The sequence below is a fragment of the Epargyreus clarus genome, unplaced genomic scaffold (assembly GCF_041222505.1).
Source record: "Epargyreus clarus isolate Ecla_fem2 unplaced genomic scaffold, WU_Ecla_fem_2.2 ptg000008l, whole genome shotgun sequence".
In the NCBI taxonomy this organism is placed as follows: Eukaryota; Metazoa; Arthropoda; class Insecta; order Lepidoptera; family Hesperiidae; genus Epargyreus; species Epargyreus clarus.
Genome location: NW_027332216.1, coordinates 6,348,975 through 6,371,911, shown reverse-complemented (window position 1 = coordinate 6,371,911; position 22,937 = coordinate 6,348,975). Strand labels below are relative to the sequence as shown.

Genomic DNA, 22,937 nt, shown 5'->3' with positions numbered 1-22,937 from the left:
GACCGGAAAGCGTCGCGTTTTGTTTTCCAACCATCTAGGGACCACAGTAGATGCTTGTTATTTTTATGTCATGTTTATACGAAACAGGCGGCTACGCAATTGTCTGCGGACCCATCTTACAAATGTGTTTATTTTCCAAGCCTGACTTTTGGCGTTAGACAAGGCAATTTACTAACAATAGTAAATTGTTTCATTAATCTAATTTTTACCATTTATAGATATAAATTTTGAGAGATGTGTCATTCAAATTTATCTGTTCCAAAATATCAAAACACTGATTTTAAAAACCCATATTTGGTTATTTTCGAGATAATAGGCGACTATTTTGTATACCTGAACATAAAGCTCCCATTTAGTTTGTATTTGTATTTGAATTTGTATTTCGACTAAATATGTACTTTTTTATAATATCCTTAAAAGTAGGAGAGGTATTGTAGTCTGGAGGATGTGATAAGGGAGGCATACTTTTCATTACAGCTTAGTCCTTAGGAGTAGCGGCGCATTGGTCGGCCGACCTCAGGAAGGAATCATCATCATCATGCTATCTGGGGTTGATTACTGATTTTCATGAGTGGCAGTAGCCACTTACCTTCAGGTGGACTTCATGCTCGTCTACTATTTAAATAAAATAAAATATATAATTATAGTCCTATATTTAAAAAAACATTATTGAAATAATAATAAAACATAATTAAAGGTATGAGAGAAACACAAATTTGTTAATATGTCATATTATTTATTTCAAATTTATATACCTTAATCTTCTGAAAACTCAACTTACGTAGTTAATTACCATATTGCAGAAAAATGTAAGTTAAATATGTCCGAGCTTTTCATATAGATGGGTGCTATTCCTTATTTTTTTTACCTGAAATAAAATATACCGACGTATAACATACGCTATGATCAAGTATCTTATTGTTTGCCGATTCACTTACGCTCACTATTTTACTATTATAACTCTATAACCTATATCACCGTCCAGAAGTATCAATCAAATTTAAGGAATATTTGGCTACCACATTTAGAAATTTAGAATACTCCTAATAAGCCTGCAATTTTCTGACGACTTCATGTAGTACAATAATTATACAATGGTAAGATTCTTAAGATACTAAAATCTGAGGCGATCGCCGCTATTTGCCGTTTCACTAGCTACTTAAGAATTCTATCACCCTGCAGCCCTTTTATTCTCCAAATTAAATGTAACTATAATTAGTCTAACATACATACAGCTACTTGCGTTTTGTATTTTAAAAAATACGCATTCGAATCTGTTTGCGAGTTACGATGCCTCAAACACATCAAACACGTTAAACTTATAACATCCCTCATTTTGCGTCGGGGGTTGAATAGTGTATTTTAAAGAAGAAAATTCAAAATTATATGTACACTTATAAAGATATTTAATAATGGGCGTATATCGTAAAAAGCTCATCACGACTATACAAAATATCTTTACTTACTTTTGTACCCATGTAACTTGTTAATTTCCTCCGATGTGTAATCAGAAAACTTATTTATATCAAACACTGCGCTGCCGTTATCTTCACTGTTAGATTTATTTATCTTAGCCAAGTTATTTTTAAATGCTTCATAGTGCAAATCTTTGTCCGCTTCATTCTTATATTGTTTACCGTAGTCTACTATAAATTTTTCAAACAAAGCGGGAGCTTCGTCTATATTGTAATGTGGTTTATGTACATGAGCACTATTAGTGATTGCGACTAATACGAGCAAAGTTATACAACTGATTGGTAACATATTTACGTCCAAGTGTTACTTAATTAACAATGAATGTGTACAACTGACAAGGCTATTAAGAATTCTAACTTATATAGAGTACCTCGGCATGAGAAGGACACGATTTATTACAAGTAAACGTGGAACTGATTTGACATGGATGGGTCATAATGAGCGATATGTATTTTATGTATTTTACGAGGAAAGTAGATATAAAATCTGACGACGCAGTTTTACTTATTATAATTAATTGGCCTCGTAACTACTTTAACCATTTTCGCTAATTCTTCAATATAAGCATTTTCCTTTAGTTTGTCACTATCGTTACTTCCTAGGATTTGATCCTTAAAAGCTACACTATTCTATGCTGAAATAATACACGATGTAGTTTTCTTATTCAGAATAATCTCGTTCGTTTCCCGGCTAGAGAAAAGATTTTTTTAAAGTAATAACCAGTTTAATGGTTATCAAAATATGCCTCGTAACTCCTTTCAGCATTTTTCACCAACCTACATAGTTTCGGATTTCACCGTCCAGACCCACTTGAAAAGTTCACCCTATACCTATATGAAAATTCTCTCAAAATGTTAACTGTATATATCAATTTTAACTGACACCAGGGGTCTATTTTTTAAATATAGGAGTAGAAGACGAGCATGCAGTCCACCTGATGGTAAGCGGCTACTGCCGCCCATGGACATCTGTAATCAACCCCAGATAGGATTAGATATTCCTACCTGAGGTCTAAGCTGGACCGCCTCGGAAAAGTCTGTCTTCCGTTACGACACCCTTCAAACCGGAACACAGCAGCGCCTAACACTGCTGTTATTAGGTAGAAATAGGTAGAACCACAAAGGGTTCTACCACCTTGATACCATAATACCTTCATACCATCACTGAAAGTTCTAGGAATGTTACGCCAAATAAAAAAATAAAACAGGTTTTATTTACGTGTCATTTATTAAAAATAGTTTTCTTAATTATATCACACATTTTGTAGGTATTGTATTCACATGCTGTCTTATTCTATGGCGCTAAATTATACAAATTCAAAAGTATTATTTAAATAACACATTAACTAATATTGACAATACATATATCTATATCACACTGGTATACTAAGTAATGAAATTAAAAAGGAAACCTTTGAAATATAAATACAATTCAGCCTCCGTGTGTTTTTACGTTGTGTTCCCATATAAAGGGCTATCATATATTATTGAAGATTACATCACATTGATTTAAGTTCATACAAAGTTCATACATTACGAAATATTATCTAAAAATACTTATTACTAGCAACAATCTCTCTTAAATGCTTACAACAGCTACTAACCTATTACTTATAATAATTACCTAATATTATTAGTATAAATAAATGTTTAGAGATGCGTATCATTTGTACCATTCACTTGTGCCTGTGCCAGCGATATACCTGTAAATAGACATTACAGTTATTAATTTTATTTTATCATTTATTAATTCGTACGTTCTTAAATTAAAAAAATAAGCAGTGATAGCCTAGTGGTTAAGAAACGCTGCCTCTTGATTGAGAGGTCCGAGATTCAAATCCCAGGCACGCATCTCTGATTTTTCAAAGTTATGTGCGTTAATTATCAAGTGATAATTAACGCACATAACTTTGAAAGCAAGTGCTTAAACGGTGAAAGAAAACATCATGAGGAAACCTGCATACCTCTTCCTGCATACCTGTATTCTTAAAAAAAAGTTTTCAAAGGTATGTGAAGTCTACCAATTCGCACTTGGCCAGCGCGGTGGACTATGGCCTAATCCTTCTCATTCTGAGAGGAGGAGACCCGTGCCCAGCAGTGCGACAATAATGGGTTAATGATGATGATGATGATGATGACGTTCTTAAATGGCAACAACTAAATTTAAATATCAAGTAAGTATGCATGGTCGTTTCAAAGATTTACTCACGATTACCACATTACCAAGAAAAGCAAGTTTATACATCTTCATTTAATTTTTCATACTCGGAGTCTAAGCTGAAATTCCTTATCGTTATATCGCTCTATGTCTAATGCTGTTAACTTTATGGCTGGTAATAATGTAACCAATTTGTAATGCTGCTATGATTAAAAATACATACACATGCAATGAAATTTTTAAGATACGTGTTTCTCGTACACCATAAAGAAAAAAAAACAATAGTTAATTATAATAAAATATAGAAACATAATTTCACGCAAGTATAAGTAACATGTGCGGGCAAGTATTTATAATGAGATAACTTAAATCACGTGTCTCTAGTTACTATATACCCCAATCCCCGAAACCGCTTAATCGTTTTCAAAAAAGAATTGATTGTGTGTGATTACATCCAGCTTGAAAGATTTGTGAACACAATAGATAACGCCGATTTTAAGATGTATATTTTCGTATTATACTTATAATTATCTATTATCATTATATATTTACCCAATCGTAGGTATGTCGTGTCAAGCAAAGCGTTGAGGTTTTATTATTGTGAGATTTTTATATAAGCGACAAAAATACAATATACAAAAAAAAATCGGTTTAATACTACGTTCAAAATCCAAACCTTTAATATTGCACTACTATAAAATCTGACAGCTGTTAAACTACAGGGTAATGGAATGCACCCAAATCTCTAATTGAAATACCTTCGAAAACGGTGAAAACATTTCCCTTTGAACGGCGTGTTTGCTAAACCGCGTACACACAATTTAATGATCAAAGTTGTACGCATGTCACATGTATGATTATCCCTATCTGCATAAACCAAAAGCACTCCCGTTAGTGAATATTTAATGAGCCACCGCATAAATGTTTCGAATAAAATTTCGACTTAATGTTTTTGAGGTGAAAATAAAATAAACGTTCATTTTAATTCGACAATTACTTGTTTGTGGCATAACTAATATATGTTTGTATTTTATATAATCATCATCAACCCATTAACGTCCCACTCCAGCAGTGCACGGGTCTCCTCTCATAATGAGAAGAATTAGGCCATAAGTCCACCGCGCTGGCCAAGTGCGTATTGGTAGACTTTACATACCTTTGAGATTTTTTTAAAATCTCTCAGGTATGCAGGTTTTCCACGATGTTTTCCTTTACCGTTTAACAAGTGATAATTAATTTCTAATACGCACATAACTTTGAAAAATCAGAGGTGTGCCTGGCATTTGAACCTCGGACCAATCGATCGAGAGGCTGAGTTTCTTAACCACTAGGCTATTACTGCCTGGTATTTTTTATAATATCAAATGTTATTATATTTTTTGTAAAACTAAAGTCAATTATCTTCATTTCAATATGAAGTAATTTATTAGCAGAGTTTAGACAAATGAGTCCCGTACATTGTATATTTATATAGAGCAAGCGTACGGTTTGCGATGTTACGGTCCGGTTAACATCCGGTTTGGATCGTACCCAAAGTCCGAATTTAGCGCTAAAACCGCTTAAACCGAAATTAAACGATGAATGGCCATAATGAATTTAAATAGCCCACGTTTCGCCTACTACCAGAAACGAAGAAATAATTGAAAAAAATATCGATTTTTGATGTGAAACATCTATAGCCGCACGTAAAACCAATTTCTGGCGTGGCGACGCATGCCGTGGCGTCGCCACGCTATACGATGGTATACAGGGTGAATTTTTAAAACCGGCCTTCAGAGCCAAATCCGAAACTATAAGGATTAGCGAAAAATGCTGAAAGGAGTTACGAGGCCGATTTTGATAAAAACTAAAACTGATTCATTACTTTTTTAAAATAACTTTTTCCCTAGCCGGGAATCGAACGAGTTCATTTTGAAAAAAAATGCATCCTCTATATTATTCCACTATCTGATAGTGTTGCTTATAAGGATCAAAATCTGGAAAGTAATGATAAATGACAAACTAAAGGAAAAGCCTCAATTTTAAGAAATTACATATTTTTTCATATTAATTTGGCAGTTAAGTTCCTGCCATTCATTAATTTAAACATTTCGTGTATTAACATTTTTTTTGGCTCAATGTTTCTAATCATTCGAAATTGACGTTTTGTTTCCCAATAATTTATATTTTTATGTCCGACTTAGCTAAGGTTATTTTTAGGACCATTAAAATAGATTTACTTGCTATGGGCGGAGTTTCGTTTGATACAGACGTAAAGTTGACTATTTGCGAGAATTACTTTTTAGAGTCAAATCCGAGTGATTACTAAAAAAAGAGATATAGAAAATCATATTTAACGTTGAAACGAAGTTGTAAACAACAAACAATAAGATTTTACTATTTAATCAGTTATCTATTTTCATTAAAAAAAAAATCCTAAAAACGGCGGTAACTTATTTGCCAAACTATTACTTTCTCATACTAAGCCGTATGTCATAGTCATAACATCGAATAATTAGTTGATTAACCAACAAATTCTTTAATGGTATGACTTATGTCTGTTTCTAAAGAATTATACATAAATCATTTGTTATGTATAATCCTTAAGGATTAGTATGCCAATGTATGGAAAAATATGTTTTTTCTTCAAAATTTTCCTTTTCCTTTAATTTGTCACATAACATTACTTCCCAGAATTTGATCCTTATAAGCGACACTATCAGATAGTGGAATAATATAGAGGTGTCATATTTTTTCAAAATGAACTCGTTCGATTCCCGGCTAAGGAAAAAAATATTAAAAAAAACTAATGATGCAGTTTTAGTTTTTATTAAAATCGGCCTCGTAACTCCTTTCAGCATTTTTCGCTAATCCTTATAGTTTCGGATTTGGCCCTGAAGGCCCGTTTTAAAAATTCACCCTGTATATATACAGTCTACATGCAGTAGTGTGTACGGTGTGGCGACGCGTCGCCATGCGCAATCGAATTCAACTCACATTTTTTTTATTAATAATTAGGTTTTTCCCCTTCAAGGGATGTTCTGTGCTCAATACGTTTTATTGTGTGTGTTAATGCATTTAGTAGATAATTAAGGAATTCGTAAGAAGATGCTATTGATTATTTGTTTCGATTTATTCCCTTCCTATAATATGCATAACGTTGGATGAGGTATTTAAGACCCACATAAAGAACACACACACAGCACGTATTAAGTAGTATCGTGCGTATATTTCGTAAAATCTTAGATAAGTTTTAAAAACCCCATATCACTTTTTTATCTTTATTACTTTAAAATTGCATTAAAAACCTGTGTAGTATAGCCATAGAAAATGACGTAGGCTGTTTCCACATCACACGTTCGACAGAACATGCAAAGCAGACATGCTCGGTGTGAACAAAAATTGAATATGAATGGAACAACCGGAAACCGCGTAACGTTCATTCACAGTCATTCATTCATAGTCTTATTGTTAAAATGTTCCAAATACTGTAGGAAGTCCTCCTACTGTTTTAAATTTAATTTTAAGAAGAAAGTAAATATACATTTTGAAAATTTTGACATATGTGAAAGGAATCAGAAATTTGAAAATGTAGAGCGTGACGGAACTCAACATAACGTGAAGCATAATGTGACTACTGAAAAACGATTACACACGTTAGCTACGGGAAAAGAACGGAACTGGAGTTCTTTGTTGCGAACTGTGATATTAATTAGTACGGACTTCTACTCGTACCTCTAGTTACTTATCGTTTGCAGTTAAAACTGTATTAAACTTTTATAGTGCATGTTTCTGATTCTTGTTTTTAAGTTAACTTCTACGTAGGAATAATTTACGTGTGTCGTCTTTTTAATCCTAATGATTATCTTAACGAGCAGCGCCTACTCTAAATCGACATTTCCCTGAATTCCACCACTTACATTCAGAATAGCAAAACAGCAGCGATAGCCTAGTGTTTAAAAACTCGGCTTCTCAATCGAAAGCTCTGAATACTCTGAGGTTCGCATCACAGGCACGCAGAACATATTTCTGTGCACATGAAAAATTAATAATTACTTGCTAAAACGGTAAAGAAAAACATCGTGATAAGCCTGCACGCTTGAGATTTCTTAAAAATCTGAAAAGTATGTGAAGCCTACTAATTCGTACTTGGCCAGCTTGATGGACTATATAATAGCCAACCGCTCCATATTCCGTGAGATTTCTTATTTTTTGGCAAATTCTGGTAATAACTGATGAAATATTATGTCAGATCATCAAGCCTCCCGTCTGACCGATATGCAAACACCAGATGGCGTTCCTCCATATCGCACCTGTTTTCAGTTCCAACAAACAAACATACAATAAAATAATAAATTCGGTGCCGATGGATTTACAAGTCGACACGCCATCCACGTCAATTGTCAACCAACCCTCAAAAGCAAAACAATAATCATAGTTCTTATAATAAAAAGACGACCCTTGCAACCGTCCGGAGTTACCCACTCCAAAAATATAGTCTACTAAAATATTTTTTAATGAACTTTAAATGGAAATCGTAAAATAAAATAGCTTCAACTCAAAATTAACAAAAATTAATTGAAATCAATAGCTCGCGTTGTTATATATATTACATCTATGACTATAAATATATATATCTATCTATATACAATAAAATCTTTAAAGCGTGACATTTTGAAAGGCATTGTGAGTTAAGGCAAAGACAAAACTATGTGATGCGGTCGTAGCTCACGGCGCTCCCGACAGCTCTTTATTGCGAACTGTTATTAATTAGAAGTAACTTCTGCCCGAAGTTACTTAGTCAGTCGTTTGCATTCGAAACTAAATTCAACTTTTACGGTGCATTATTTTCTTTTTTACATAGTTGTATAATGTACTCAAATATTCAAATGTAGGTTATTCAGTTTTAAAAAAGTGCTGACCTCCGATTTAGATTTGTAGTTCATACTTTATAGAGAACTAGTTAGAAATAGATATCTAAAAACAAATGGAGCCTCTTAAGGTTACAATCTTTGTTGTATTTACATTATGTTTTAATGATTTAGGTAAACAGATTTATGCCTTGGGTAAATATGAATAAATTGTAAGTCACAATATCATTCCCATCAATTCTTATTGACTTCCAAGAGACTTTAAAAAAATTAAAGGTGAAAATTTGGAATGTAGAGTGAAAGTAAAAATTCACCTAAAGCATAATGAGCCAGCAACTCTGTAGCAGCTCTTTGTTGCAAACTGTTATTAATTAGTACTGACTTTTGCCCGAAGTTAATTATACAGTTGTTTGCACTCAAAACTAAATTAAACTTTAAAGATGCATTAAATACGCTTATGAAATATAATGTAAAATCGATTAGGTCGGTCCGTATTCAAGTTACATCTCATTGAGTAATAGGTATATTTTAAAATGACTGGGAATCATATATTTTAGTAGTATTTTTAATATATAAGAATGACAAATAAACCATTAATGAACCACCGGGATAAAGCAAATGATAACTAATTCTAGATATGATAAAAAAGTTCTTTAATGCTAATTAAACACATTATTTAACCTTCAAATACGTACATACACACTCACACACACACACACACACACACACACACACACACATACACGCTTGGATTTTAAAACCCAGGAGATGCCCCACTGACGGCTGACTATCTTCTTATCCCACCTAACACCACAGGGATTATAGGAGCGGCTGAAAAACAGCGCTACTCGAATCCCTGATTCTGAGACAGCAATGCTGAGCCGAATTCCTTTTGTCATATTAATATTACTGTAAAATGTACATTTATTCTTTCTGTAACTGTGTTATTATGGCAATAAACGTTTATTATTATTATTATTATTATTATTATTAATTTTAATGCGCAATTAACTACGAAAAAACAAATACGTGCCTGAGATTCGAACCCCAGGCCCTAGCAAATTACGTCAAATGTCAGATTATTATGTTAACACTGCTTTTACTTATATTTAGTAATAAAACGTTAAGAAATATTAAAATACCGGGAAATGTGAGAAATGCTAATTACATATTCACATACAATAGATAAGGAAAACTATAAATATATCTTTGTAAAGAAAACAAACATTTCTTCATATTTCTAATTGTCGCATTACTACGCATGTTTTGAATGTGCCATAATATGCAATATTTTAATGGAAACAAATAAAATTATTGCCATTAACATTTACTGTGGTTTACATCACACTTCCATTGTGTTTAAACAATACACCATAAAATAATGATTAACTGATTAGTAAATAGGTTTTTTCTTTATGATGACATAGGAAAATTATTTCTTTACAAATTACAATAAAGTAACAAAAAATATTACAAATAAATCCTTTGTGGTTCGACTCCGTCGGTACCGCCGACATACCTATTCTTGCCTAATAACAGTAGGACTACCATGAGTTTACAAAAGTATTACTCGCTAGCGACTGCGAAAAATAAATGTATGAAAAATTGTACAGCGCCTCTGGTGGTTACTCGTAGAACTAAAATCCGTAGTGACGTAACTCGATACGTAAAAAACCTATCGAAATCAAATCGCTAGCGAATGTCATTATGATCTATTGCCATACAAATTCGGTCCCATGAGTCATTAATTTGACAGACGTTGTCAAGAAATACCGTAACGATAGTATAGTCTGATTCATAATTAGGTGTCCAAAATGTAAACAAAGAAATGTCATTGTCAAAATTCGATGACAGGTATTGTAAACCTTAACAAATTAACAAGAAACGAAAACTTTCACAAAATTCAACATAAAACAAAAACTTAATAACTGCACACAATTAAAAAAACGCGCTATGAAGACTAGAAAAAATTCGAGTTCGATCACGATCATGAAAATGAATAATATCAACTACGAAACTTAAAAATAGCGGCACAAAAAATGTTTTGGATGCCGATTGTGTGACCATTATCACAATTTAATTTTCTCTCATAAATCTTGTTTTTTATTATTATTACTGTATGAAATGAAATTGAGTTAATATAAATATTTAAAAATGTGAATTGATTTTAATTTATTTAGATTATTATTTTATTATCGATGTATTAATTTAATATTGTCAAAAATAAGAAACTGCCATTTGACACATATTTTCTTGACAGGTCAACACCTTTGTTTACATTTTGGACACCTAATTATGAATCGGACTATAGTTATGTTATTCACTAGCAAAATGACAATAGTTTTCTATTTACCATTTCTATAGTGGCGTTTCTATGCCAACTCATGGTCAGGAGTGTTAAACACTGCGGTGCGCTGTACCCTTACCAGGAGTTTTTACGTTTCGACAAATATGACTGTTTTGGTATTTGTTTACGTATTTGCCCATACAAATTCCAATCAGCGCCCCTAGCGGATTATGTCAGAACTACGAAATTGTATTGGCCCATGCCCATACGTAGTGGGTACTGGTTCGAAGTGTGTGGTAAGGGAGACATACTTTTTCCGATGCGTTCCAGCTTAGTCCTTGAGGGGTAGCGGCGCATATGTGGTCGACTCTAGGCAGGAATACGTAATTATATCTGGAGTTGATTACAGATGTCCGGCAGATGGGCGGCAAACCACTTATCATCAGGTGAAATGCAAGCTCGTCTTCTACTCCTATATTATAAAAAACACAAGCCAAAATACGTATTTCTTCTGAACTACAGAACCGGAAGCTCAAACTTCCAATACTCACTTACCTATTAAGAAACTCGTCAGTTGCTCCCTATCACAGTACAAAGGTTCGTGTATGACACTGTTGAGCTGCTCTTGTAGAGCGGCTCTACTGTCGGACCACACCACCAGACCGACGACCGACCACTCACTCACCATCATTTTACTCACTAAACTATATTTTACTATTTTTTTATTTCTATACTCACCTATTAAGAAATCCGGCAGTTGCTCCTTGTGGCAGTACAAAGGTTCGTGTATGAAACTGTTGAGCTGCTCTTGTAGGGCGGCGTTAGCGTCGCACCATACTTCGGGACCGGCGACTGAACACTCACTCACCATCATTTTACTCACTATACTATATTTAGTTGTATTTTTTTATTTCTATATTCACTCACCTATTAAGAAACTCGGCAGTTGCTCCTTATCACAATACAAAGGTTCGTGTACGACGCTGTTAAGCTGCTCCTGTAGAGCGGCGCTGGCGTCGCACCACACCACGGGACCGGCGGCCGACCACTCGCTCACCATCATTTTGATACTCTGCCCCAAAATAATAATAAATTAATAATGATTCCGTTTAATTCATTAACTTAACGATATCATTTAAAATTTTATTCAACCTTGAACTCAGAAACTCGAAACTTTGTGAAAACTTGAATACTTAATTTGAACTAGTAAAGGACAGTCTATTTTATCTAACCCGGTTTGAAGACCTAAATGTAAATAACAATACGTATTGTTACCTGAGGCTTAGTTGGAATATTCCGTAAATGTCCACGCTTTACTAATACGAGTACGTACTAAAACACAGCCCTTAATCGTATTGTTATTGTGCAAAAGTAATTATCTCTATCTTATATTTTCTGTCACTCGTTTATATTTAAATAGTTTAACTACCAATTTTTAAGTTTTAAGAGCCCTTATAAAGGTTAATATTTTTTGTTGATTCTCATTAAAATCGTCATTTTCAGTTAAGTAATCACACTAGCATACATAAATTGCGAAATAATTATTTTTGTACCGCAATATAGTGATTTGGAGTAACATAATGGCATACTAGTTCAAAATAACTATTAATACACAATTGCTAACCGAAATTGGACATTAGAATCATATTTATGTAACCCGTTGAATGCAGTGGCCGCAAGCCGCAACGTCAAATCTCATGGCGTTAGTATTATGTCCGAAATGGATCTTTAAATATAGCAATATGCACGATTTTAGTTCACCAGAACATTGTTAAGTGATTACTTCACTGATACTACTTATTGATAATCCAAATTGAATTTTACGACGATATATAAATACAAAACTTTACTTTTAACTTGTTGCTAATAGTTTAATACCATCGATATACTACGTCTTTATTAGTAGTATATCGATGTTTAATACACTTTTATGACGCTGTAACTTTTTTATTTCTCTTTAAACATGCAGAATCTAAATCAGAAATTATAGGTAAATAGGACAAACTAATGTACTTTTACTTTTCAGTAGGTTGGCCGAGTAATTTATCATCATTTACCCTTTCAACGAAAATTTCATACTAGAGCGATATTATAACCCGTTCAATGCAGCGGCCACAAGCCACAACGTCAAATCTCACTTGATAGTGACCACGAGTCGATTTATTAAATATCAATCTGAAATCTACTGCACGATCAGATTATTTGTGTGTTATGTTCTTTTACTTCTTTTTACCCGACTGCCAAAGAAGGGTTATGTTTTTCGTGCGTATATTGTATGTTTGTCTTTCTTTATTGTATATTTTAACAGCTTTTTATTATACAGACTTTCAGTTAACTGCTTGAGTTGAAATTTTGAATATATTACATAATTACATATATAACACCACGACAACCATAGGTAGGTACTTCTCAATTAAACAGAATATTCACCTTGTATTTAGTCTTGCTGGTAGTAAAATAAACGCTCGCTTTAAAATATGAAAATCTTATAAAATTCAAAGGAAATCTGAAAATCCATAAATCATTCACGACAAGTCAAAGTGGAAACATACATTCAAACATAAGTATGATATAAATCAAAGTTCCGCGAAATAAAACACGAATAGATCACGGAGATGCAAGAAAGTGTAATCCAGACATTGGATGGAGATAAATCACCAATGTTCGCCACATTGCGCGCCCACAATACCCGGATGTTATGTTACGAGTAGATACGTTTACCGCTTGCTATCTACCCACTATTATCAAAAACATACACAATAAATCATTTATTAAACTTAAATCATTTACTTTAATAATTTCATTGTCTTTCAATTTTGTCATTTTATGAAATACTCTCAGCTTAATTATTTGGTTATACAGCACCCGCATAACACCCGGATGTTATGTTAGATACGTTTACCGCTTGCTATCTACCCACTATTATGAAAAAATTACACAATAAATCTTTTATTAAACTTAAATCATTTACTTTAATAATTTCATTGTCTTTCATTGTTGTAATTTTATGAAATACTCTCAGCTTAATTATTTGGTTATACAGCACCCGCATAACACCCGGATGTTATGATAGATACGTTTAGCGCTTGCTATCTACCCACTATTATCAAAAACATACACAATAAATCATTTATTAAACTTAAATCATTTACTTTAATAATTTCATTGTCTTTCATTTTTGTCATTTTATGAAATACTCTCAGCTTAATTATTTAGTTATACAGCACCCGCATAACACCCGGATGTTATGATAGATACGTTTAGCGCTTGCTATCTACCCACTATTATGAAAAAATTACACAATAAATCATTTATTAAACTTAAATAATTCAGTTTAATAATTTTAATTTTGTTAGTTTTTTGTCTTCGAATCGATAAAATATTATTTCCCCTAAGCATAATTATTTCATACAGTAAAGTTTTCCACTGTCCTCAGACTTACGACTAATTAACTAACAAAAAATTAATCTAATGTTTAACTAATCAAGATGTTTTATTACAATGAATAATAATTTTAATTTTGTTAGTTTTTTTGTCTTCAAATCGATAAAATATTATTTCCCCTAAGCATAATTATTTCATACAGTAAAGTTTTCCACTGTCCTCAGACTCACGACTAATTAACTAACAAAAAAATAATCTAATGTTTAACTAATCAAGATGTTTTATTACAATGAATAATAATTTTAATTTTGTTAGTTTTTTTGTCTTCAAATCGATAAAATATTATTTCCCCTAAGCATAATTATTTCATACAGTAAAGTTTTCCACTGTCCTCAGACTTACGACTAATTAACTCACAATAAATTAATCTAATGTTTAACTAATCAAGATGTTTTATTACAATGAATATGGTAGTTGTGGTTGGGGGTACTATCACTATATGTCCTGCCTAATTTCAAGCGTTACCGTCCCTATTTGAATAATTTTGTAAGTGAAGTCACTTACACGAAGTATTCCAGCTTAGTCCCCAGGTGCAACCTCTCTGACTATCGTCAGTTTATCTAGTTGAAAAGTTACTTGGACTTGATTATGTATCAGATGTACAAGTTGCTCTATTTCGCAAAAAATAAAGGAAAACAAATTAAATTACATGTTAATGATATTAATATTGTAAAAAATGTTAAGAATACATTTATTTTTGTGAAAGCCTGAAATATTAATGTTTTTAACTACATAAACACATCAGAAATCATCTATAGATACTATGTAATACAATTAAAATAAGAAAGATGAAATAACTATAAACGCTTTTCTTCCTTCTAGACCGAAGAGACAGGTTTATTTCTGGTAATACTGTAAATACAACAAACAAACAGATCACAAACCTGCAAGAAAGTGTAATCCAGGCGTATCAGTGCGTCGCAATAAATCACCAATATATTCGGCGATCGCATTCCCCCGACCGACCCGTTGGCTATTGCCCCATTTACCCCATTTGCCCCATTAGACCCGTTCATATCACCCACTATCGTCAGGGTTTCTAGTGCTAGGGAATTTGATTTTTTCTTAGAATCTTTCAATGAAGTTAGCTCGGATCGCACTCGCTCAGCGGACGCGAAATGTAGCCCGCCTATAGGGTGGATAGCAAAATGTGGGGGTAAGTGGTCTTCCTGTAAGAAATGAAAAGGGTTAAAAGGGACACAACATATGTATACAATACATACAATAGAAGTAAACCTATAAAGATTTTATAAAGAACATAAAAGCTGGTGTTTCTTGTTAAGATATGTGTCATATCTTATTGCTAAGTGCAATATTCATTATTTAAGAAATCTAACAAGTCGTAGGAAAAACACTATAATATAAATTTATTTATAACGCCCAATTATAATTTTACTTTTTGTATAGATAGGTAGATTTGGTATAGATAGATAAAACGGTTAATAATAATAAAACTGAAAACTTTGAAATAAAATATATGTATTTTATATTCTATACCATAGATGGGCTCTTTGAAAACTGTAAGAAATCGAGTAAAAGAAACAAAGTTTAAGAATCTCCAATAGCGTATACGTGTATGGAATTGCTTTCAGGAATCAAAGATATATTTACGACAGGCAGTTGTAGCTAAAGTTGAAATATTTTTACTTATCAAACTGGTAAAACTGTTATTGCGTAAGATAAATTTCCATTTGGATTAATTTAACCTCAATATTGAAAGATACACACTTGAAATATATATAAACATGATGAACTGAATTTTTTTACTTTATTTATATAAAATATTATAGTAACTACATATATTATTCGAAAATATGAATGAAATGGAACTAGACAAACAGATAAAAAACTTAAATTGTGGTCACCGTAATGGGTCAAATTACAAAAACTTTCATCATTTACCAATTTGAAATATAGCTTTAGGGTAAGTTGTTCAGGATTTGTTAGGTTTGAATTATAACGAAAATTTCTATAATCGTACCTCGCGTAATGCTACGTATCGTAGGGTACCTATTATAGTTATGAAATGTAATATACTAATAGCCTTCACAGCACATTTCCCGAGAATTGCAATATTTAGTTTAATTTGTTCACTTGAACTTGAATTACCTATGTCTATTCATGTTCGTGGAATAACACGCAAAGTTACAGTAGTCTACCACTATTTGTATTCAAGTAGATAGGCTCTGTACCTACTTTATACTAACTAATGAATAATCGTACGAACCAATTATAAAGATACACAATATTATACTCACATCAACAAGCTTCACGTTAAGAGATGGTCGGGAATGGTAGTACAGCAGCAGCAAGACATCGATGCCGACACCGCAAATTAGTCCGACCTCGATACCCAGCCCCAGGCAGCATAGGAACGTTCCCAGTAGAGGAATAAGGTCAATCCCTGTGAAAAGCAAACTATAAATATTTTGTGGATTCATTTCTTTCTTTATAATATAGGACTAGCAGACGAGCATGCAGTCCACCTGATGATAAGTGGCTACTGCCGCCCATGGTCATCTGTAATCAACCCCAGATAGGATTAGATATCCCTACCCGAGGGCGGGCACAGATGCGCCGCTACCCCTGAGGTATAAGCTGGAACGTCTCGGAAAAGTCTGTCTCCCTTACCACACCCTTCAAAGCGGAACACAGCAGCGCGTAACACTGCTGTTATTAGGCAGAAATAGGTGTGACGGTGGTGCCGCCGGAGTCGAACCACAAAGGGTTCTACCACCTTCATTATTATTAAAGGTAATAAACAAACACAAAGGGTGTTTATGACGCTTTCTAAACTACCAGCCCCACACTAAGTTTCATTACTTTTACCAGTCAGAAGAGCCCTATAAAACATTTAAAGTAATTATTGAAATGTATGCCAAGTCGGAGATTGATATTGATATTATTTTAATCTCCCTAAACATTACTAAATACCAAAGAGATTAATGGAGAAATGTAACAATTTTAGAGTTAGTTTAACAGTAGTGAGTTTGACAATTTTAGAATTTTAGAGATAGATTACGCCCTCACCTGTTACTAATTTATGAAAGCAAACTCTGAATACATAAGAGCGATCTGTAAGAAAAATCTCTCGATCGGCAAAGAACTTTTATTAAAGTTCGTCGGCTATGAAATTCGAATTTTCTGTTCGTGGACGGATGATTTTTATTTTTATCTACATTTAGGCTCACCTTTGTTTACAATATTCATAGTACTTATTACTTGAGTAAGTTTTTGGTACTTATTTCCATAATTTCCTGTATACAAATTTTCTGTGTGGGGAGATCCACAAATTACGTGAGATGTTTAAGGGGGAGGGGGGGTCGAGTCAAATCTCATCTAATCTTACGTTGGAGAGAGGGGGGGTCTCGGCAAATATCACGCAATTTTTTTTCTTATTGAAACAAAAAAAAACTATACTATTTTGACCCATTATCCAGATTCTACATGCTTAAGATTTAAGCATAACTGTAATACGATTAAGATCATTCACTAATTCGTTCGAAAGAAAATAATTTCATTCATACTTCGACGTTATACATTACTACTGACTGTCAAACTACCATATTTGTTTTATACCAAATAGTTCAATTTAATCAGAGTTTACGATACAGTGAGAACGAAGTTGAAGGAGCAGATGATTTTATTGAAAATCATATGGACATGTTGGTTCCAATAGTCTCTCTTGAGACCACGCATGATTCTCCATGGACTGAATTAGAGTAGATATATTTTTTTAATCGCATTAGTTACGATTTAAGTATTCTATTGTTAAATTTTTATTACACTTATAACTCAGCAATATTGATTACTAGTCTTAACTAGTCGTAAATAAAAGTACGAAGCAAATTTTTTTTTTCTTTTTACAATAACACTCCAACACGTTTACATATTTAAGAAACGCACATTTTGAAAAATCTCACGTGAGATTGGGGGATGGGGGAGGGGGTTGAATAAAATCTCACGACATCTCACCAGGGGGGGAGGGAGGGACAGAAAATTCAAAAAAACACCTCACGTAATTTGTGGATCTCCCCTGATGTAAAATGGAGAACCGAATATTTTGCGAAGTTTAGTTTTTGATATAGTTTACTGAATATCATTAATAGATTTGTTTTGAAGTTAGTGGAAAACAACACAGTGCATAGTACTAAATGATAATGTTTTATAAACAAGTGCACTTATTTATTGGTATAAATTTTTTTTTTTTTTTTTAAATCTACAATAATTTACACTTAATTGTATTGGATTTTAAAAAAGGGAATAGATTTAAGTTTAATAACCGAATCAAGAAAAGAATAAGGAGCGATGATTGGATCAAACACCTACAATAGGGGAAGCACGGAAATAAATTTGATGTATATAGGATGTTCATACCTTTCTGTATAGGAATCCACTTCCTTAAATTGCTGAGCAAATAGACCTCATTCTTTGCTTTGTGTGTCGCTCTCATCCTCGTTATACGCAATTCAGAACCTCAAACAGTTCATTTTAACGCTTTAAGCTTAAGATTATATAAATTTACCCACTCTCCTTACAATTTTATCAAAAAGAATCTTTCGGTTTAGTACGGATAAAATGATCCTCAAATAAATTACGGCTCATAAGATACAAAATATCTTATCGTAAAGAAGAAATACTGAATGATTTGTTTCATTTGAATAATCCGCTCATTTATCAGCTAGAAACCGACATAACTGGAGAAATACGAACATTTTTACCTACAAGATTTACAAACATTTACGAGTATAAGCAGTCATGAAATAATTCTTCCGAAAGGAGTTTGTGTTGCAAGTATTAATCCGTTACATAGAAAAGTTATTTATATTGTGACAACAAGGCACAAAAATATACTTTTTTGTACACCTAAAAAATATACATATTACATAATTATGATTCGATTTTTTTAATTATTAAAATATCTTTTAATTTTTTTTAAATTATATTAAGCTCAACCTTTAATGAAACTTAAAGATTTAACCCGTCAATATAAATTTGACCAATTTATTTTTAACTTAACTATTCTGTAATATTCTTTTTAAATTGACTCCGACCGACTATCATTCTTATCGACAGAAGTTAAACGCAACAACAAATATAATAATACCATCAAAATTTATCTTTTATTGTTTCGTTATTCACAACAGCATATTTTCTGTTGTGACTAACAAAACAACAAAAGATGTCTCGGCATGGAAGAATATACTTTGCGTAAGACGAACTTGCGTCTTTCGCAACGTTTCGTTTCGTTTTTTTGAACGACTTTGCGTGAAGATTAACGGTTGTCGAGACAGACTTTACGAAACAACTTCCAAACGTTTACCTATTAAGTATGTTGAGGCTTCATTTATTGGGTACTTCTGTTGGTACAACTTATTTACCATAACTATTGTAATAAATATTTTGTATTAAATTGATTAAAATATCGTCACCTTTGTAGCTACACAAACATTATGCCTATCGCAAAAAAATAATAAAGAAATCTGTATGGTATAACACACTCAAAAGAATTTCTTTGTTGTTTCGTATTTGTGACAGAAGAGGATTGTCTCGGAGTGGAACAATTTACTTCGCGTAAGACTCTATTAACGTTTGCCGAGGCCGACTTCCGCAAGGAGCAACTTCAGCGTTAGCCTATTATATATGTGGAGCTTTATTTATAATTATATTGTTTTATTCCTCATATATGAAAGTATTTTAGTGTGTGTATTAGTCATTTAATTAATAATATCTACGGGCTAAAGATTTCCCTTCCATTTTGTAAAATGGCAATGAAGATGTTTGACTGTTTCTACAAATACAGCAACACATAAAATTAACAGATTTTTAACGCTAATAAGAAATCAAACCTGAAACGAATAATATAACACAATCAAAAGAATTGCTTTGTTGTTTCGTATTTGCGACAGAAGAGGATTGTCTCGGAGTGGAACAATTTACTTCGCGTAAGACTCTATTAACGTTTGCCGAGGCCGACTTCCGCAAGGAGCAACTTCAGCGTTGGCCTATTATGTATGTGGAGATTTATTAACTATATTGTTTTATTCCTCATACAAGTATAGGAATATGAAAGCCGTTTAAGGTGTGTACTAGTTGTTTCATTAAAAATAGCTAAGGACTAAACATTTCGCTTGGTGTTTTTAAGACAAGTAATGACGATATTTGACTGTATTACAAATATATAAGACTTCTACGGTAACACAAAAAAATAACAAAAGTTAAAAATTCAAGGAAATCAAACTTATAACGCATAATACAGCACAATCAAAAGAATTTGTTTGTTGTTTCGTATTTGCGACAGAAGAGGATTGTCTCGGAGTGGAACAATTTACTTCGCGTAAGACTCTATTAACGTTTGCCGAGGCCGACTTCCGCAAGGAGCAACTTCAGCGTTGGCCTATTATGTATGTGGAGCTTTATTAACTATATTGTTTTGTTACCAGCGTGTCCTTATAAAAACAGAGATTGTTTGTTTTATTTGTTCCAATACCAGCTTTGCAAGTTCACTAATGATTTGTTTTGTATTATATAAGGCTTTATTGCAAGTTTATATAGGTATTTACGTAAAATATTTTCTCTGTTTTTAATTATACTCTTCAAAATAAGACATGGTTACCTCCTTAAAATTATGGTAACATTGTGTAAGTCAACAGAAACTTGTGCCTTAATATACAAGTTCTTATGAAAATAAATAATATTATTTTAATAGTATTGAGCCTTTGATTTGTCAAGAACATAATTGTATTGACAAAAGATTGGTAGCATTGTTAAGCGTATAAAATAATTATCCTCAGCCAAAATTGAAAATGTTCTTTAGTTATCACGCTTTTCCTTTTATAAAAACATTTTCAGTGTAATCATTAATTCATATCACTGCTTTAACATCTACAGGCTCTATTTGAACGTTACAGACAGTTATTGTATTGTTATTACACTTTGAAATGTTACCACAATCAAATTGTTATTAGATATTACATATTTGAAACTAAACACTAGATGCAAAGCTCCCCTATTGCCAGGGTTACGTGAAGGCATAATTATTATTTGCTTCGCGAGACTATTAAAGTTAGCGTTTGCCAAATCACTTACTTCCTAGCAACTTATACATTGCGTTGTTGGTGCTCCTTATTAAATGGAGAGAACTGAATTCATTTTATTTGTGTACCTAAAAGTTCAGTAAGGTCAAAAAGAGAACTAGATATGCTCCTTAATATTCGATATACAACCACAAATATATTGCTCTCTTCAGATAGAACTTGCTTTGATTTAAAAATATTTTGTGTAAAAGTGTAAGATATTTCTTTGCTATTCGTATAAGCTGAACGATAATTTGATGAACAAGAAAAGAAGCTTTTTAAATTAAACTAAAAGAGACGGTAAATTTCCCATCTTTTTAAATATCTTATAATATTGAGAGGTCTACAGCAATGTCTTGTAAAACTTAGTAAAATAAACAAGAAAAATATTCCTGTGATAATGAATACACAAACAAATAACTTTGTTAAGGAAAGTATGTGTTTATTCCTTCCTAAGTTGCTGTTTACGCTTCATATTAGTTGATGTGAAGAGTTATGAATCGGATTGTAAAATTAACTTTCTATTTCGTGAAAATTTATCTATAACAGTTTTTTACATTCACTACTCAAACTAAACACTCTCTGTTACTTTAAATACCCCCACCAAAATAGTTTTCGAGAAATCACCTTATTCCTAATAACTTATTAGTTGGTTGAATTCCGTCCACTTTGTATAAGCTCAAGAGACGAGATTGGTAGGTAAAATCCGATCCACGTTTGTGTATAAAGATTTCCTTAGCAACATTGAGTCTAGACTAGTGTCTTATTAAGTTTAGAACCGAGCTAAACATATTCTCCACGACGCTGAATACCGAAGACCTTTGTTTCGGAGCACTTGCTCGCAAGACTCTATTAGTGTTTGCGGAGTGACTTTCGCCCTAACAACTTCTAAAGTGTAGGCGTCTTGCGCTCTCCTCGTATTAGCTGAACAAAGTCGTGTTCGGGAAATGTGTTTCCCGGTAACTTTAAGTACACAATACGGTTTTGTTTCTTTTAAATTATAAATGTTTCTGAATTCTAAATTATAACTCAATTAGAAATAAATTACTTATTTCCTTCTTTATCACTTGTTAGCTGTTGGAATTCCGTCCACTTTGTATAAGCTCAAGAGACGTTCTATATTGGAAGGTAAAATCCGTTTGACGTTTTGGTAAAAAGATTTCCTTAGCAACATTGAGCCTAGACTAGTGTCTTATTAAGCTTAGACCCGAGCTAAGATATTCTCCGTGACGCTGAATACAGAAGAACTTTGTTTCGGAGCACTTGCTCGCGAGACTCTATTAGTGTTTGCGGAGTGACTTTCGCCCTAACAACTTCTAAAGTGTAGGCGTCTTACGCTCTCCTCGTATTAGCTGAACAAACTCGTGTTCAGGAAAAGCGTTTCCCGGTAACTTTAAGTACACAATACGGTTTTGTTTCTTTTAAATTATAAATGTTTCTGAATTCTAAATTAAAACTGAATTAGAAATAAATTACTTATTTCCTTCTTTATCACTTGTTAGCTGTTGGAATTCCTTCCACTTTGTATAAGCTCAAGAGACGCGATTTGAAGGTAAAATCCGCTTCACGTTTTCGTAAAAAGATTTCCTTAGCAACATTGAGTCTAGACTAGTCTCTTATTAAGCTTAGAATCGAGCTAAACATATT

At 32.8% G+C, this 22,937-nt stretch overlaps 1 protein-coding gene across 3 annotated transcripts in view; it reads right to left on the bottom strand.

The window, feature by feature from the left end:
- Positions 1–2,690: 2,690 nt before the first annotated feature.
- The window catches only part of LOC140744274 (sodium-independent sulfate anion transporter), a 57,461-nt gene continuing 37,214 nt past the window's right edge, over positions 2,691–22,937 (bottom strand). For all 3 annotated transcript variants that reach the window (XM_073075825.1, XM_073075824.1, XM_073075826.1), the window contains exons 9-12: positions 16,473–16,618; positions 15,099–15,383; positions 11,698–11,842; positions 2,691–3,178 (exon numbers count right to left, since the gene is read on the bottom strand). In XM_073075825.1, the coding sequence (XP_072931926.1) occupies positions 3,126–3,178; positions 11,698–11,842; positions 15,099–15,383; positions 16,473–16,618 (629 nt within the window). In that variant the 3' untranslated portion in view covers positions 2,691–3,125. The remainder of the gene's footprint in view (positions 3,179–11,697; positions 11,843–15,098; positions 15,384–16,472; positions 16,619–22,937) is intronic.